At 51.2% G+C, this 17609-nt stretch overlaps 1 protein-coding gene across 1 annotated transcript; it reads right to left on the reverse strand.

Moving 5' to 3' along the window:
- Positions 1-730: 730 nt before the first annotated feature.
- Positions 731-16041, reverse strand: LOC113913347 (SEC14-like protein 4). Its single transcript, XM_027577641.2, has 12 exons — positions 15912-16041; positions 13638-13713; positions 9231-9274; positions 8875-8916; positions 8568-8756; positions 7025-7120; positions 6676-6736; positions 5632-5790; positions 5191-5297; positions 4974-5113; positions 4711-4883; positions 731-3217 (listed from the first exon to the last, which is right to left on the reverse strand). Exons 1-12 carry the CDS (start codon positions 15963-15965, stop codon positions 3078-3080), a joined length of 1281 nt encoding a protein of 426 aa, XP_027433442.1. The 5' UTR covers positions 15966-16041; the 3' UTR covers positions 731-3077.
- Between the last annotated feature and the right edge of the window lie 1568 nt (positions 16042-17609).

Genomic DNA, 17609 nt, shown 5'->3' on the forward strand with positions numbered 1-17609 from the left:
CCTCCACTCCTCGGGACAGGGAAGGCCTGGCTATTTCCAACCACCTCATTTTGAGTAAGAGCTTTGATCCATGGCTTCCTGCCAAGATTTTGCCATTCTTTCCTGACAAACAACAAATCTCTGTTTTGTAACCTCCATTATGAAATGATCGTATTAACTACCTAATGTGTACACAGTCATTCACAAAGAAATAGCAAACATCAGTGACCCATTACCAGCATCACCCAAGGGCCCTTCTGGCTTTCCTGTGGCTTCAGACACCCCACAGCTGCCCTTACTCCATTCCTCCGTCTGGAAGGTTCGCTCACACCTCCAGCTCTCCCTTCTGGGGTCCCTGCCTCAGGCAAAGCACGTCTGCTCCCCCATCAGGTTTTTTGTTTTTGTTTTTCTTTGCTGGATGCTCCCCCTGAATTTGGCTCCTGCCCTACTGAGCTGCCCACTTGATAACAGCCATCAGAATCACTTGGGCCTCCCTTAGTGCAGGCAAGCTTCCTGCCAGCAGACTGGGGTAAGCCCAGCACCCCCAGTGTCCCCAGGGCCTGAAGTGCCTGGTCCTGGGCACTCAATAAACACTGATGAATGAATGAAAGGAAGAAACAAACTGCAGGTGAACCAGCCCCTGTCTGGGCTACTCCCTTTTTTTTTTTTTTAAGATTTATTTATTTATTTGACAGAGAGAGACACAGCGAGAGAGGGAACACAAGCAGGGGGAGTGGGAGAGGGAGAAGCAGGCTTCCCGAGGAGCAGGGAGCCCGATGCGGGGCTCAATCCCAGGACCCTGGGACCGTGACCTGAGCCGAAGGCAGATGCTTAACGACTGAGCCACCCAGGCGCCCCCCCCCCCATCTTTTTGGTAAAGAAGCGATGGCTTTGAGTCAGGGACGGAGTTGTTGAGGACATGTCCCCTGTCCACCTTGCCAGACAAAAGATCCTGTCCTCACTTCTGAAGGTGACCACTGTACTCACAGCTTCACATGTAGTACACTCTGCCGGCTCTGGGGTTCAAGGTCACTGGTGCCCGCACCCGTGACCCCTGAGCCCTCCGTTACTTGCCACTCCCTGGGCAGCCCATATTTGTGTAAATTAAACCCTTGTACACGGTGGGGACAATCTGCTACTTGCAAGGAAGCCAGAGGAGGCTGTGCTGATTGTGGGAAATGGGCTGTGGGTGTTGGAAAAGCAAGGATCGGGGTTCAAATCCGTGAACGCCTTGTTTTTAGGCTGGGGATGTAAGGCTGAAGTGAGGCATTGTGAACCCCCGCACCCCAACCCGGTTATGACAACAGGTGGGCCCAGGGAAACCTGACCTGGGGCCCTTACAACCCCAGCCAGCCGCACCCTCTCTAACCTGTGCAGCAGGAAGATGGCTCTGGAACGCCCAAGTGCCTCTGGGTCTGGGGAGGGCGGCCACGGCGTGCAGTGGGGTGGTGGGAGAGCCCATTGCAGCGGGGAGGCAGAAGCAGCCCTTGGACACAAGGATGTCCGGTGATTTTCATCTGGCAGCCCCGGGCTGTCTCCTTGGTGCAGGCAGGGCCATTTTTTTCTTGCCAAACTCCTCAAACACTGTTGGACCAGCCATGCCTCCATGCACTGGCTTTCAAGTCGTGTTTCCTCCCATTAGTTTGCTTTCTGTAGCAGCAGAGCCCCTGTTCAGACTGTGTGCTGGACCATGGGCGATGCAGCCTGCCACAGGTGGAGGGCCAGAGGCCCCGAGGACCTCACATAGCTTACCTGAAGACCCCCATCTTCCCAAGCCTCACTGTTTTCTTGCCTGGGGAAAAACGGGCTATGGGAAACCAGGAAAGCTATTAACTGGAAAAAAATGAAATCACAGAATCTGAGAGCAAGAAAGGGGCCTGAGCCGGCTTCTTCTTTACAAAGCACCTGGATGTTAGTGTTTGCTGAGGCTTCCTGCCTCTGGTAAAGGTCTTGGCGGCCAGGATGCTAATGCTTTGCACCAAGGACAGGGACCTCTGACCACTGAGCAGCTGCACTGGCTCATTGCAGGCCAGGTCTGCTCTGTTGGGGGCAGCTCATCTAGCAGAGCAGACGGTGGTCCTGACTGTGGGCTGTGGGCACCAGGAGAGCCAGTCTTTGGGAAACAGAAGCCATTACCGGCCAGTTACTGAGTCGCATTTGGGGTGGGGTGGTGGGGAGTTGGCAGCCAACCCTTAGCAGTCCCTCTAGCGAGACACAAAGATGGAGAAAAAGCTCGATGGTTCTCCAAGAAGAAAATCAGAGTTTAGGATAAGCACGCTAGGATGACAGCTCCACCCCAACTTGTTCTACTTTATTCCAGCATGTTCCACTTCACTCCAGCTCTGCTACAGTCCTGGTCCTTACTCAGAGCCAGAAAGAACCCAAGCTGAATGTCAGCTGGATCACGGCAGATGGGGAGGGGGAGGCTGGGGTCACTGAGAATTCCGAGAGACTCGGTCTTCACCCATGTAGCTCTGTGTGACGAGCGTGGCTTTTCCTCCTGATGGTTATCCCTGCTGGGCCTCATGTTCCGTTTCTGATCTTCCCTCCAAAGGCAGGAGGGCAGGTCCAAAGGGCCCTGGTGCCCTCCCAGAACCAAGACCCTCAGTTCTACCACCTAACTGGCCCCATCCTTCCACCCGGCCACTTCCAGCTGGCCCTGTCCACCCCTGCTGAGCCCCCACGTGCAGAGATGGGACCTTCTCTGCTCTTCAGACTTGACGCTATGCTCCCTGCATGGCCTGGGGCTCATGCACACATCCCCAGACCAGATCGCTAGGTGTGGGTGAGTCCTGAGACTGGTGAACTTTGTCAGGAGTGACAGAAGCTTCTGTGGGCGGGACACTTCTTTGGTGGACCCTGGCTCATCGTCAGTCTCTGCAATCAGGGGATCAGGTGTCTGTCTGAATCCTCAGTGTGGCCATGCACTGGATGTCCCCCTTCTGCTCTGCCCCTGTGCCTGGTGGGCCCCACAAGGAGCTGAGATGGTGATACAGGGTGGTTGGCTCCTCCAAACACCACCCCACCTGGGAGGGCAGGGGATAGGGAGGGGACTGCTAAGGGCTTGAGGAGCCCAGGCACAGAGGCAGCCAGGGTCTTCACTGCACTGGGGATGGTCTCCTCGCCTTGAAACCTTGAATCTTCTCCTCGGAGGCCTTGTCTGGGAGCAGCACCTCCACAGTGTAGCTGACCTTCTTGGTGTGCATCAGGTTATAGGTGTTGTCGAAGCGCAGGACATCTGCAAGGGTGGAGAAGTCATCCCTCAAAACCAACCTGACATATCTGCATACCTGGTGCCCTTGGCAATGGGCCCAGGACTGGGGGTGGTGCTGGAGGGTCAGCCACTGCCCCGCCCTCCCAGTGCCCACTGCTCCAACCGAGAGAGGAGCTCTGTTCTCCCCAGAGGAGAGGGCTGAGCTCCATAAGCCACTTTCCCATCATGCCTTTTAAAGAAGGCATTTCCTTAATTTGCAACGGCGTGGATGGAACTGGAGGGTGTTATGCTGAGTGAAATAAGTCAATCAGAGAAAGACATGTATCATATGACCTCACTGATATGAGGAATTCTTAATCTCGGGAAACAAACTGAGGGTTGCTGGAGTGGTGGGGGGTGGGAGGGATGGGGTGGCTGGGTGATAGACATTGGGGAGGGTATGTGCTACGGTGAGCGCTGTGAATTGTACAAGACTGCTGAATCACAGATCTGTACTTCTGAAACAAATAATGCAATATATGTTAAGAAAAAAGAAGAAGAAGAAGAAGATAGCAGGAAGGGAAGAATGAAGGGGAGTAAGTCGGAGGGGGAGACGAACCAGGAGAGATGATGGACTCTGAAAAACAAACTGAGGTTTCTGGAGGGGAGGAGGGTGGGGGGATGGGTTAGCCTGGTGATGGGTATTAAAGAGGGCACATTCTGCGTGGAGCACTGGGTGTTATGAACAAACAATGAATCATGGAACAGTACACCAAAACAAATTATGTAATATATGGTGATTAACATAACAATAAAAAAATTAAAAAAAATTTTTTTTTAAATAAAGAAGGCATTTCCTTAGATGCCAAGGTGCAAAGTGAACTCTGGGATGTGATGAATCATCCAGATTTCTCGGTCTCCACCCTTCTAATTCTCCCTCTCCACAAAGGTGAACTAGATATGGATTAACCAAAGCATTAGTAAAACTCATGCTCCTCAACCCGGGGTTCCCCTTCTCCTAGCTCTGTTCCCGACAGAGGCGGAAGGTCAGTGCTGCTCCTGGGGAACATTGCTTCTGGTAAGACTGACCTAACTGCATCTGGCTTGGGTGGCCTGAGAATGAAGGATAAACACATGGAAGAATCATCTCTTTGGGATTCCCACAGTAGGACTGCGTATGCACCTGGGCAGCCGGGGACCCCTAAAGGGTAGCCCATGGCTGTTTACTTACCTGCCCCTCAGCCTGTTGAGTGCTGTGTAAGGGCTTCCCAGGAGCTGAGTCAGTGGCTTCGGGCTGTGAATCCCACTCTCTAAAATGCCTCTCTGCAGTTGTACGCATACCCAGGGGCCACTCACCAGATCTAACGTCCTGAAGCCAATTCCCCTGACCACCACGGGATCTAGTAGCTCGCATAGACCCCCACACCCTCCCTGAGAGCTGGAAATAGAGGGTAAGCAGGACAGCCTGGCAAGATGTTATCGGCTCATTTCTGTGCCATAAGGAGGAAAACGACTCCAGGGAATCCTACAGCTCTTACAGACGCCGGCCTTGAGGCAGGTGAGGCTCCGGTCCTCAGGGACCACATGGGCTTTGTAGCGCTGGATGGGCAGCACCTCCACCATCTCCCCTGCTCGCTGCCTCTCGCTCATCTTGGTGGTCTTCAGGAAAACCCCGAAGCCGATGTCTGCCCCTTCTGATGCGAACTGCCACCTGCAGGAGACAAGGTCCCATTAATGCCACCTGCTTGGGCTGCAGGCCCCTCCTGGCTGTGCCCAGGGGTGGCGTGGCCACCATCCCTACCGGAGCACACAGCCCAGGAACAGGATTTCGTTTTCCACCTGCATGAAGGAGCCTCGGGCCACAGTCACCGTGTGCTCATAATTCATCCTCACCTGGTTGCGCAGGTAGTAGCTCTTGGGCACATTGCCCCTGTATTTGATCTGTGGGTGAAGGCTGGTGAGTAAGCACTACACCATGGTCATCACCCCTCCCTCCTACTCCTCTGGGTACCCTGTACCTTGGTCAGGCACTTGGGGTTGCCATCGGGGTCAGTCATGGTCCCCCCAAACTCCATGGGCAGCTGGTCAGGGCTGATGAACTTGGGCAGCTCCTGCTTCCAGTTGCCTATGGGAGCAAGGTTTCAGCGGGGGGGGGGGGGGGGGGGGGGGGGGGGGGCGCTTAACAGAGAGCAGAGAGGCCACGCCCAGGGAGGAAACCTGATATGTCTTTGGCTTACTCCCTTGAGCGCCTACTCCTGAAAGCACCCAAATGCTTTATGTGGCCACCCAGGCTGGGGTCTAGGGCCCGAAGCATTGTGAGAGTGTGCAAAGACCAGTGGGAGTCAGGCCAAGGTCAGTGCCTGAGTAAAGAGGACGAGCCAGGGAGAAATGGGGCCTTTCACGTTGACCTCTACTTGCCCAGGCAGAGATGGGCCCAGCCAGGAAGTCAAGACACTCACCTCTGAGAATCACTATCTTCCTTTGTGTTTCCTCACTCATGAACAACTTGACCAAGTTAAAGGCCACGGGGAACAGCTTGGGGGCTGAAACACATGAAACTCCTTTGGGAAGCTGGCTTAGAGAGGACTTAGAGGTATAGTCATGGCCAGGGGCCTGGGCTGGACAAGAGTTGGACAGATCTAGATTCTGCTACTTCCTGCTGTGTGACCTTCAGCTAGTTACTCAGCCTCTCTGAGTCTTAGTGTTGTTAACTATAAAACGTAGATAAATTAAACAATGTATGCATAACACTTGGCACAGCTCCTGGCTCTCAATAAATGGTTGCCCCCCCCACCTAGTTGTAGGGTGTCAATAATGTGGATTTCCCTATGGTGCCTCTTCTTGTCCACACTCACAGTTTTCCCAGGTTGTCTTGGAATTTTCTTGGGTGCAAGTAAATGGGGCATCTGCATTAGACCTCATGTCCCACCTGAATTGCTCACACTGACTGGGTGCTTTCTGTGGGCTCTTTCTCCACAGACTGTCTCATTTAACCTCATGGCTTTCTTATAGGGAAGGTGTCACTGCATTCCTATTTTACAGACTGGGAAAACTGAGGCTTAGTAAGGTTAAGTACACTTGCTCACAATCACAGAGCTAGCTAGACTGGAAAGCAGATCATTTGACCCCAGAGCACACATGGTGTTCCCTTCACTGTACAACTGTCACAGACAGGGACCATTCCCTCTCAAAGCATGTCTATCAGCCAGTGTGGTCCATGAACGATCTGTTACCATTCCACACTGAGAAAAGTAAAGAAAATAACAGTTCACTTTTAGAAACTTATAACTTATTTGACATTTGCTGCAACATACCAGAGCAGATTTTGTATATTCCAAAAGTATCGGTCTATGAAGGACTGACTAAAAAAAAAACAAAAAAACAAACAAAAAACCCCTGATCTTCACAAAGGATGGCTTGAGAAGCCCTACCCTGGGTGATTTACCCACTGGCCCCCCCATTCCCCACTCCTCCTCCCCCAAGCGGTCATCCCCATCACGGGCCCACCTCGAATGACAAATTCTTCAGCATCTCAGGATAATTTGCTTCCAGGATGGCAAAAAACTGTGGCAAGATGAGTCTGGTCAAGGTCATGCTTCAACACATTCTATGCCTGGATTTGATGGCCTTTCATGCTGCTGACACAAGAGCCCCTGCCACCCCCTGGCCACCCACCTTCCCCATGAGATGCACTTCATCCCCTGTCATACTCTTGTTCATCTTTCTCCTTGGAGGTGGGGGGACTCCAGGCCAGCTTTACTGGCTGCTCTGGGCCCCTGGGGGGGGGGGTGATCCTCCTCCCCATGGAGGAGGTAGCTCCCTATTGGCCCCCCAGCCAGCCGCCTACCTCACCGGCTGGTAGACTTCGACAGCTGGCTTCCACGGGTGTTTCAGGCTGAGCACCTCCACATCAAACACCATCAACACCGTCTCAATCTTCCTGCCCAGCTACATGGGACAGCACAATGATAGATGTCACACAACTCCAGCCAGGGGGTCCCGGCCTGGGAGACCCCGCACTGCTCCCACCTTCCTGCTACCCCCACCCCTAACTGCCCATAGGGCCTTCCAAACAGATCGAGCCCACCTAGCGTCTAAGAAGATGCTGCATCTGAGCCCCGGCAAAGTGACCCCTTATCACACTGTTTGCTCAACATGATTGGCCGGACTTAGTTAACTACAGAATTGAAGACCTCACTCGTTGCCCACCAGGCATCTCCCTGTACAATAGTACACTGCGTCAGTCAGCGTCTGCAGTCTGGGGGTGTGTCAAGCCAGAGCTACAGTGCTGGCAGGCTGTGCGGCCTTGGGTGGGGTTTTAACAGCTCTGAGCCTTATTTTCTCCCTCTGTGAGATGGGGGTAATTCCAGGTTCTGACAAAATTTCCAGGAGGATTCAGTGAGATGAGTCACAAAGAGCCCAGTGCCTGACACGAGCTGGCCCCTGGTAAATGTCAGCAGATGTTATTACTGGTATCATCATCACCACAATTACCAGCTCTGATTGGAAATGTACACGAAGTAGAAGACTCCGTTGTGACCCCATAAAATCAGCCATCTTGTTCGAGACACACACATCTATTCGGACCAGGCACTGTTTGCAAGTCTCTCATGATTGCCACAAATCTCTGTGCCAAGGGTCTATTTGGTGTCCAGCACCGTGACAGACACTGGGGATGCAGGCCCTGTCCTCGCCATCAGGCAGATCATCCTAAAGTGACACAAGAGCCCCCCCCGCCCCAGAGGTCTTCTCAGACTCATGGAGACACTTAGATTCACAAAACCAACAGACCACACTTGGCAATAGATTCATGCTGAAGGGTATGGACAAGGAAACACAGAGTCAGAGCAAAGAGAAGATCTGTACAGATGGGTGTGGGTCCCTCCTGGCTTGGAAGGCCTTTGCCCCACAGGACTCCATATTTTTTTTGGTAGCAATTCCATATTAGCTTCTAGGGACACACGACAGATGTGCCAAGTTTCAAGTCACTGCTCTCAGGGAAGCCAACAGCGATGGCTCCCCCAACAGGTTATGGTTGTGCAGTGTCCAACTGGGGACATCTTTTCCATAAGCAAGCTGACCATCCACTGTTCCCAGGGTTCCCGGGGAACAGAGCCAGAGCGTTCACTGCACCCAAGGTCAACATCTCACCCAAGGTCAGAGGGGAAAGGGATTTGGTGATCCTTGGCCCTCGCCAGCAGAGAGTATCACACACACGTTAGATGCTCAGAGATGGGTGACTGCAGGAGAAGCCATGTCCCACTAAAGCCCAGAGTGCTGAGGCCTGGCGAGAAGTGGAGGCAGCATGCCTTTCCCACCTGGTCGCCGCCTTGGTGCCACCCTTTAGACAGATCGGGCCCACCATGCGCTTCCCATCCTGGACCCAGTCACGTACCTTCTGACTCTGCAGCTCACACTCCCGCAAAAGCAGCTCACAGACCCTGATGCGCTTCCGGATCAGCTCCTGCTTGGAGGGTGACAGGAGAAGACCCTTGGGTTCAAGGGTCCCAATGATGTCGAACCACACAGGGCAGTCTTCATAGTCATAGCCGCTCAGACCACCGGAGTCGTACAGCCGGATCACCTGGGCACGGGGATGAGGTCCTGACTCAAACCAGCCTATCAGCCATCAGATGGCTGGATTTCGGGGGCACGTATGAAAGGCATCGGATGGTCTGTGGGGGATGCTGCATGGGGCTCACCTCTGAGGGTTGCCACGAGAGGATGTTGTCCAGGTCCTGTTGCTGTGGAGAAATGGCAGGACCTGAAGACTGCCTACCACAAAGACCTTGAAGGCACCTGGGGGCATCGGGCCAGATCCCTCTGCCTACAGCCCCCAAGACCCTGCCAGAGCACCCCCAGGCTCTTCTGACCTAGAACTGGAGGTGGCAATGCCAGGAGGAGGGCTGTGGGGGACCCAGGTCTGATGCAGAAAGGGATCCAAGGAGGAAGGGAGGAAACACAGGAGAACAGGAGAGGCCAACGTTCCTACTCTTTGTCACTGATCCCTGGGGTACAATGTGTGGGAGGCAGGACACTCCTGAGAATGAGGCCTCACCTTCCGGAGCATGTCCTCAGATTTCTGCAGGTCAAATTTCTGAGCTGCAAAAAGACCCAAAGTAAGAGGAGGCTTGAGGCTGGATCTTGAACTCGCAGTTCTCTGAAAACTCATGAAGAAACACGAGGGTGCCTGAGTCTTCCATGATGCCCCAAGAATACATTGGGGGTCTGGACATTTCTTTGTCATTTCATTTTTTCTTTTTAAGAAATATTTATTGGGGCGCCTGGGTGGCTCAGATAGTTAAGCGTCTGCCTTCGGCTCAAGTCATGATCCCAGGGTCCTAGGATCGAGCCCCACATCCGGCTCCTGGCTCAGCGGGGGGTCTGCTTCTCCTTCTCCCTCTGCCTCTCTCCCTGCTCATGCTTGCTCTCTCTCTCTCTCTCTCTGTATCTCTGTGTCTCAAATGGATAAATAAAATCTTTAGAAAAAATTTTTAAAAAGAAATATTTATTTATTTATTTTGGAGAGAGAAAAAGAGAGAGGGGAGCACAGAGGGGAGGGGCAGAGGGAGAGTGAGAGAGAGAGAATCTCAAGCCGACTCCCTGCTGAGTGCAGAGCCCCACTTGGGGCTCAATCTCAAGACCCTGAGATCATGACCTGAGCCAAAATCAAGAGTTGGCCACTCAACCGACTGAGCCACCCAGGTGCCCCTGGACATTTTTTAAAAAGCAAGTATCCTTAATCTTCTAGAAGACTTTGGAAGCCCTTGATTTCAGTATCCAAGCCTTTTTAAACTGTTCATTCCAGGGGTGCCTGGGTGGCTCAGTCGTTAAGCATCTGCCTTAACTCGGGGTTCTGGGATCGAGCCCCGCATCGGGCTCCCTGCCCCTGCTCATATCTCTCTCTCTGTCAAATAAATAAATAAAATCTTTTAAAAAATAAAAATAAATAAACTCTTCATTCCAGAGGTTGATCTGGCCTGTAATATTTGATGCCCCCAAGGGGGCACAGACCCTCTTGGTGTTAGGGGTAGTGAGGAGCATAGGCTTTGGAATCAAACAGACTTGGGTTTAAATTCTAATTTTGTCCTTTTATTTGCTGTGCAACTTTGAGCAACTCACCTACCTTCTCTAAGTCTTGGTTTTTTAATCTGTTAAATAGGAATAATATATTTTTCAGTTATTCAAAGGATGACATGAGATAAAGCACATAAAGTGCTTGACACATTACCTGGCTCCCAGGAACTTCTCAGTAAATGGTTAACTATTGTTGTGATTACTTATTTTGAAGAAATAAATTCACTTTAATTGAAAATGTGATGCTTTATTTTAAAAATGAACCCCTTCTAGTCTTTATAGACTAGATTACTTTTTTTCCTTATAATATTGGCAAGGTCTCTAGTTCTGTTTAAACTATGATGCTGCTTAACATCATCTTTTTATTGTTCCCGATTTTAAAGAAAATGCATCTAAAACTTCTTCTTCTTTTTTTTAAGATTTTATTTATTTATTTGAGAGAGAGAGCATGAGCGGGGGGAGCAGCAGAGGGAGAGGGAAAAGCAAGCTCCCCGCTGAGCAGGGAGCCCAATGTGGGGCTTGATCCCAGGACCCTGAGATCATGACCTGAGCCGAAGGCAGATACTTAGGTGATTGAGCCACCCAGGTGCCCCCTAAAACTTCTTCTTAACTTGCAACGTATATTGTAAGATCTTTGTTGCATAACCATTACCAAGCCAAGTCAAGGAAATCCCCTTCTATTTCTAGTTTGGTAAGACTTTTTTTTTTTAAGATTTTATTTATTTATTTGACAGAGAGAGACACAGCGAGAGAGGGAACACAAGCAGGGGGCAGGGTGGGAGAGGGAGAAGCAGGCTTCCCTCAGAGCAGGGAGCCCGATGCGGGCCTTGATACAGGGCTCAATCTCAGGACCCTGGGATCATGACCCAAGCCGAAGACAGACGCTTAATGACTGAGCCACCCAGGCGCCCCTTTTATTTTGTTTTTATCTTATGAATAGGATTTGAGCCTTTTCAAATGCTTTTCCTGCATTGAGATAGCCACATAATTTCTCATTTTTAATTCTATTAATGTGTTCAATGACACTGGTAGATTGTCTGATGTTGAATTCTTCCTGCATACCTAAGATAAACTCCCGCTGATCGTGCTGTGTAATTTTAATACCTTATTGGATTCTATTATGTAATGTTTCCCTTAGACTTCCTTACATCTACATTGACAAGTGAAACAAGCCCAGAATTTTCTTTTCTGTCCTGATCTCATTTTGGAATCAAACCAACCCAAGCCTCATAAAGTAACTTTCACTTTTTAAATATATTTTAAAGCAACTACAACAATGTGTAAAAGCAGGTATCAGCTAATCTTAAAACTTTGGGAAAATTCGTCTGTAAAGCCATTGGAGTTTGAGTTTTGGAAGGAGGGAAGCTTTTTAGTACCATTTATATGTCTTTAATATTTATTGGTCTCTTGGGGCTTTTTATTTTCTTCTTGCTGGATTTTGGCCTTATATGTGTGTTATAAGGAATGCACTGATTTCATTGAGATTTTCAAATTTGTGCATAATTGTCTATAATGTTCTTTTATTGGTTTCTAAAAAAATCTCTGTGATGTCTAGGAGATTTCCTACTGAGAACCAGGTTGGTTTCTTGTTCTATAGAAAGTGGTTTGGGCACTGTTGATGGACGCTCATAGTTTTTTTTAGTAGCACCTACTATGTGCCCGGCTGGAAGTATGGGGCAGGCACGGACCCTGCCGGCATGGAGCCGGCATCCGAGTGGGAGAGATGGACACAATCGTGAGATGGAGATAAAGAAAACAAAATGAAGTGACTTGAGGTCAGGGGGGCCCCCTCTGCATCTGGCCTGAGCGGGGAGACTCCAAGTTCAGCCCCAGAGACCTCCCTCCCTGTTGCCCAGGTGTTGGGCTAGTGAGGCAGGCAGTGTGGCTAGGGAGGTAAAGTTGAAGGGGACGGGGCCATGTCAGCCCGTCTGCCTCAGCAGAAAGTGGGAGGCATCAGGACACCCTGTCCCCTCTTCTCCCAACCTTAGATCCTTCTCCTTTCCCATGACCCAGCAGCCTACAGTGTCTGTGACTTCACTCCTTTCTCAACGACACACCAGGGACCTGAAAAGTTGGTTTTTCAACCCAGAAAGACTCCAAAGGAGGAGAGAGGTCTGATGCTGTATCAAGGGGCTTCAAGAAATCTACTGTCCTCACTCCTTCTTTAGCCCAGGAAAATGACATGGACATAACTTGTTGAAAACAGAATAGAAGCTTCCACAGCCAAGAGAGCCTAGGGAGATGATGACTAAATGTCATGTGGCATCCTGGATGGGATCCTGGAACAGAAAAACTAAGGAGATCTAAACAAAGTGGGGATTTTAGTTAATAACCACGTATCAGTGTTGGTTCATGAATTGTAATAGACGTACCATAAGAATGAAAAATATTCATGATAGGGGAAACTGGGTGCGGGATATGTGTGGACTTCCTGTACCTATCTTCACAATGCTCTGTAAATCTAAAGCCATTCTAAAAAATTAAGTTTGTAGAAAATAATAATTAAAAAACGTAACCAAATAGAACAAACAGAACAGAAGGGAGGGCTTCCTCTGTGTAGGTGCTGTGCACGCCCATGACCTCATGTCAGACTCACAGCATCTTGAAGGTGGGGGGACCAGTATTATCCCCATTACCCAGAAGAGAAAAGTGAGCCTGAGAGACAATGGGTGATTGCCAGAGGCACACAGCAGAGCTGGGATTCCATCACAGGCTTGCCAGATTCCAAGGCTGGCATTATCACCCCACTGCGTGTGCACTTTCCAGCCTGGCTTCTGACTTCTCTCTTGGTTCAAGTTCAAAATCCTTTCCATGGGGTGTGTTGAATTGGAATGAATTCTCCCCCTAGGTTTCTGTTATTCTAATTTTACACTCCTGTGACAATCCCTGGAAGAAATTCCTTCTCTACCTTTAATTGCATCCACTTCCGGAAGTGTTTGCTGGGCACCTGCTAGGTGGCCAGCTTCCCTCAGGGGATGACACAGCCCTGCCTTCAAGGAACTGGAAATAGACCCATAGGCAAGTCCTGAAGAGTATATCTGGGGCTATCTGACTCAAGGCCCAGCCAGGCCAGTCATCCTGAGAACTTCCCAGGTGTGAAGTTCACCTCTACCATATGCCCACCCAGTGCCAAGTGTACACCCTCTCTAATGCTCACAGCAATCCTTGGGGAGGTGGCCCCATCCCACTTTACAGATGAAGAAATTGAGGCTCAATGGGGTTTGGTGCCATGCTAATTTGGAGGGGAGTTCAGATTCTAACCCAAAGCAGGGTGATTCCAGAGCCTATGTTTCCCACTCTATAGTATTTCCTCCCGAAGTCCCACCCACTTTCCTGAAACCCTCCTTCCCTCTCTCCCTCTCGGCACCCTCGACACCGCCAGTCTCACCTCGGAGGCAGCGCAGGAGGAAGTACTCATCAGCATTGGGCAGGGCAGGCAGCAGGTCCTGGAGGTTGTCCCAGAACTGAGGGGGAGATACAAAGGTCAGAGGGGCTCCCATGACCCCTGGGCTCCCAAGCCCACCCCGACCCTTCCCAAACTCAGTCTGTCAATCAGTCCTGCCCAGGGACTCTGCAGGCTAGGGACCACAGAGAGAGCAGCGGCTGCCTCGACCTTTTTGCAGCGTGGGAATGGAGCACCCCTCAGCCCACCATGGCAGGAAGAGTTGGGTCCTTCTCAAACTTTGGGGGTTCTCTGCCTCCCCAAGATCCTCATTCTATAGGTCTGAGGCGGGGCCCTGCCTTCCCTATTTTGACAAAGATCCCTGGTGAATCGGATGCAGGCAAACGAGAACAATTTAGGAACCTCGCCCTTGATACTGTATCTTGAAGGTCTAGATTTGGAAGCAAGTTGCTTAACCACTCTCAGCCTCAGTTTCCTCATCCCGGGGACTAAGGGAGCTGAAGGTAAGCTCTGGAGGGGTGGGTTTGCAGGGGAACCTGTGAATGGGACTTTAGGATTAGAAACCAATGCTAGCAAAGCCATAGGAAGCTATCTTAACAGCCATCCACCAAACCTCCTTTAGCTTTATAGATGATGTTTGAAATAAGAATGTGTTCAGGGGCCTGGGTGTCTCGGTCGGTTGAGTGTATGCCTTTGGCTCAGGTCATGATCTCAGGGACCTGGGATGGAGCTTCACGTCTGAGAAGGGCCTGGAATAACTTGAAGGAAAAACTAACTTAACAATGATGCCATATAGGGGCACCTGGGTGGCTCAGTTGGTTAAGCGGCTGCCTTCGGCTCGGGTTGTGATCCTGGGGTCCTGGGATCGAGTCCCGCATCGGGCTCCCTGTTCAGCAGGGAGTCTGCTTCTCCCTCTGACCCTCCCCCTCTCATGTGCTCTCTCTCTCTCTCTCTTTCTCTCTCATTCTCACTGTCTCAAATGAATAAATAAATAAATAAATAAAATCTTTAAAAAAAAACCAATGATGCCATATAGAGAAAGCAGCCTCTGGCTGCATGACCACAGGTGGTCGAAACTAGGCTTAGGAAAAACCTAGAAGGAAATGCTTCTAGGCGTGGTTGTCTAGATCTCTGGGACCATGGGTGGCTTCTTTTTCCTACTTTTCTTTTTCTCCCTAATTTTTAAAACAACTAACATTCATTTCTTTTAAATAACAGAAAAAATAAGAATAAACTCTTTTTACATTGTTTAAAGCTCTTTGACCCACAAGCATCTCCATCATAATTGACCCCCAAAGGCCGGGTGTCTAGTCCCTCCCATGAGCCTAGTGTCCGGGGCTCCCCTGAGGTCTTTGCCAGTGGGGAGAGAGAGAGCTAAGCAGGGGACTCCCTCTCCTCCTTCACTTGGGGACCCCTCCTTCAGCTCAGGACCCTCTACTCCTGGAACCTCTTCCTATACCTGGGAATTCACCCAGGGCCCCCCATTCTTCACTTGGGACCCTTCTCTCCTTCACTAAGAATTCATCCAGGGTCCCCCTCCTTCATCAGGGGTCCTCATTCCTCCCTGAAGGATCCTCCCCAGGGTAGGAGCCATTCTCCACAAGTCTGAAGCCCAAAGTGTGAGCCAGGGCTGTCACCTCCCTCCCCTAACCTGAAGTCACAGTTTCTAGGCCCTGCCATCTCCAAATCAAATTAATGTTGTGGCCCCTAAGACCTGATATGCCCCCCCTTCCCCAGGGCGTGACACTCTCAGCTGCAGCCTGAAGGACCGTCTTGACATCACCAAACCCCCTCCAGTCCCCTTTAACGGAAACATTGACAACAGGGAGAAGGCTTGGGCCCTGGGGAGTCTGAAAACCACAAAGAGAAGCCAAACAAACAAATGTTGCAATCAGAGCAGGAGACCTGCTAGTCTGTCTGCCCAAGGCTGCCCAGAGGGATGGCAGCATCACCCTACCCCCACAACCAGGGGACAAGGGCTAGGGCTCTGTGGTCCGGAGAGAGCAGGATCGGAAAGCTGGATTCCGCCCCAGTGTAGCCCAGAGAAGGGCTCAAGTCCTGTGTCCCGTGTATGTCTGCCTCAGCCACTGTGCCCAGTGGCGGGCAAGCTGGATAGAGACACCCTCAAGAGACCCTTGACACCCTCAAGAGACCCTTGACCCCCAAACAATGGAGGCTTCAGCCTGGGTGGGCAGCATCAGGCAGCTCCTTCCCTCCCCAAGCCTCCCCCACTTTGCCCCCACCCCTGAAGCCCCTCACCCTGGCCAGCGCCTCCTGCTGCTGGGGGTTCAAGTCCCCGACTCGGCCGCTCATGGTGCCCGCGGGCGCAGGGGTCGCGGGGCGCAGATGTGCCAGGAGTCTGCCCGCCCGCCTCCTGGCCTCGCAGCCGCCGCCTGGTTTTACCTGGTGAGCAGATGTTGGCCCCGCCCCGCAGGGTTCTTGCCTCCCCTCGCGGTGCTTTGCGGGCGGTGGCCAGGAGGCACCCTACCCGGGGCAGGGAGGCGACCCGCTCCGGAGGGATCCCAGAGCACGGACTCGAGGGGAGGGCAGCGGGCGTTGCTACCTCCAGGCATCCTCATCCCAGGGGCTCCTACAGGTTCCTGCATGTTAGGGGAAGGGGGGAGCATAAAGGAGGTGTGGGCAAGTTCTAGGGAACACGCCTAGATCCTCTTTCCCAGCAAAATGGACGAAATTTTCATAAACCCGGCTCAACCCTCTAGGTGATCCCCAGGAGTTTCTGCCCAAAGGGCCCCAACCTCTGTCCCCTGGCCTTGACCACAGGCTGCTCCCTATCTGTGCTCGCTAGCTGATAGAAGCCTTTATGTGCAAAATGGTTCCAGCCCCAAGATGGTCAGGAGGATTAGGTAAGATGATCCACCAAGGGTTAGCCTGGCATGCCACACCCAGTCAGTGTGTAATGTTAGGAATATTATTTCATAATTACTATTATTATTGATACTTTCACCAGAGCAGAGAGCTACAGAGGTGGAAATTCTGGGCTGGACCCCCCCCCCCCCCCCGCCCCCGGTGAGCCCCTGGGTAGAGCTACAGCCAGAAGGCAGGGGAATGGGAGGTGGCAATAGTAGCTGGAAGCCCCGGGTGGGGTGGTGGAAGGGTCAGGAGGCCATGGGTGGTGGACGGCTGACACAGGTGGCCAGGATGGCATCCGGGAACCAGGCAGAGGTCACTGAGAAAGGTGAGAAAACAGGTTGGCTGGGCAGGAATTTTTTTCTTTTCTTTTCTTTTTTTTAAGATTTTATTTATTCATAAGAGACAGAGAGACAGAGAGAGGCAGAGGGAGAAGCAGGCTCTCCGCTGAGCAGGGAGCCCAATGCGGGACTCGATCCCAGGACCCTGGGATCATGACCTGAGCCAAAGGCAGAAACTTAACCATCTGAGCCACCCAGGGACTCTGGGCAGGAATTTTCAAGAGAGGAGCAGGTGGGAGGTGAAGGTGAAGGGGGAGATAAATCAGGCCATCAGAACATTTCCCCCTCTGCCCCTCCCTCTGGGTTGAACCAAATTCCAGACCTGTGCAGACCCATCTGGTGGCCATGAACCGCATGTGGCTGTTGAGTATTGGGACTGTGGCTTGTCACTAGCACTCATGGAGATATACATGCCAAATTTCAAAGACGTAATTCCTCCAAATGAAATATTTCATTAATTAATTTCTTATACTGATTACATGTTGCAATAATTGTTTTGATATGTTAGAATAAATAAGATATATTATTAAAATCGATTTTGTCTGTTTCTTTTTTACTTTTTCATACTTTTAGAAATTTTTTTTAAAGATTTTATTTATTTATTTGACAGAGAGCTAGAGAGAGCAAGCAGGCAGAGCGGCAGGCGGAAGGAGAGGGAGAAGCCAGCTTCCTGCTGAGCAGGGAGCCCAATGCTGGGCTTGATCCCAGGACCTTGGGATCATGACCTGAGCCACCCAGGCGCCCCTCT

This window comes from Zalophus californianus, chromosome 14 (assembly GCF_009762305.2).
Source record: "Zalophus californianus isolate mZalCal1 chromosome 14, mZalCal1.pri.v2, whole genome shotgun sequence".
NCBI lineage: Eukaryota > Metazoa > Chordata > Mammalia > Carnivora > Otariidae > Zalophus > Zalophus californianus.

What these genes read in the sequence shown, in the direction of transcription:
- LOC113913347 (XM_027577641.2), bottom strand. Translation starts at nt 15,965, where the DNA reads ATGAGCGGCCGAGTCGGGGACTTGAACCCCCAGCAGCAGGAGGCGCTG. An exon ending in CCTCCTGCGCTGCCTCCGAG is followed by an intron (nt 9,275 to 13,637) that starts GTGAGACTGGCG and finishes GTCTTTTTGCAG; the next exon opens with CTCAGAAATTTGACCTGCAG. An exon ending in TCTCGTGGCAACCCTCAGAG is followed by an intron (nt 8,757 to 8,874) that starts GTGAGCCCCATG and finishes CCCCGTGCCCAG; the next exon opens with GTGATCCGGCTGTACGACTC.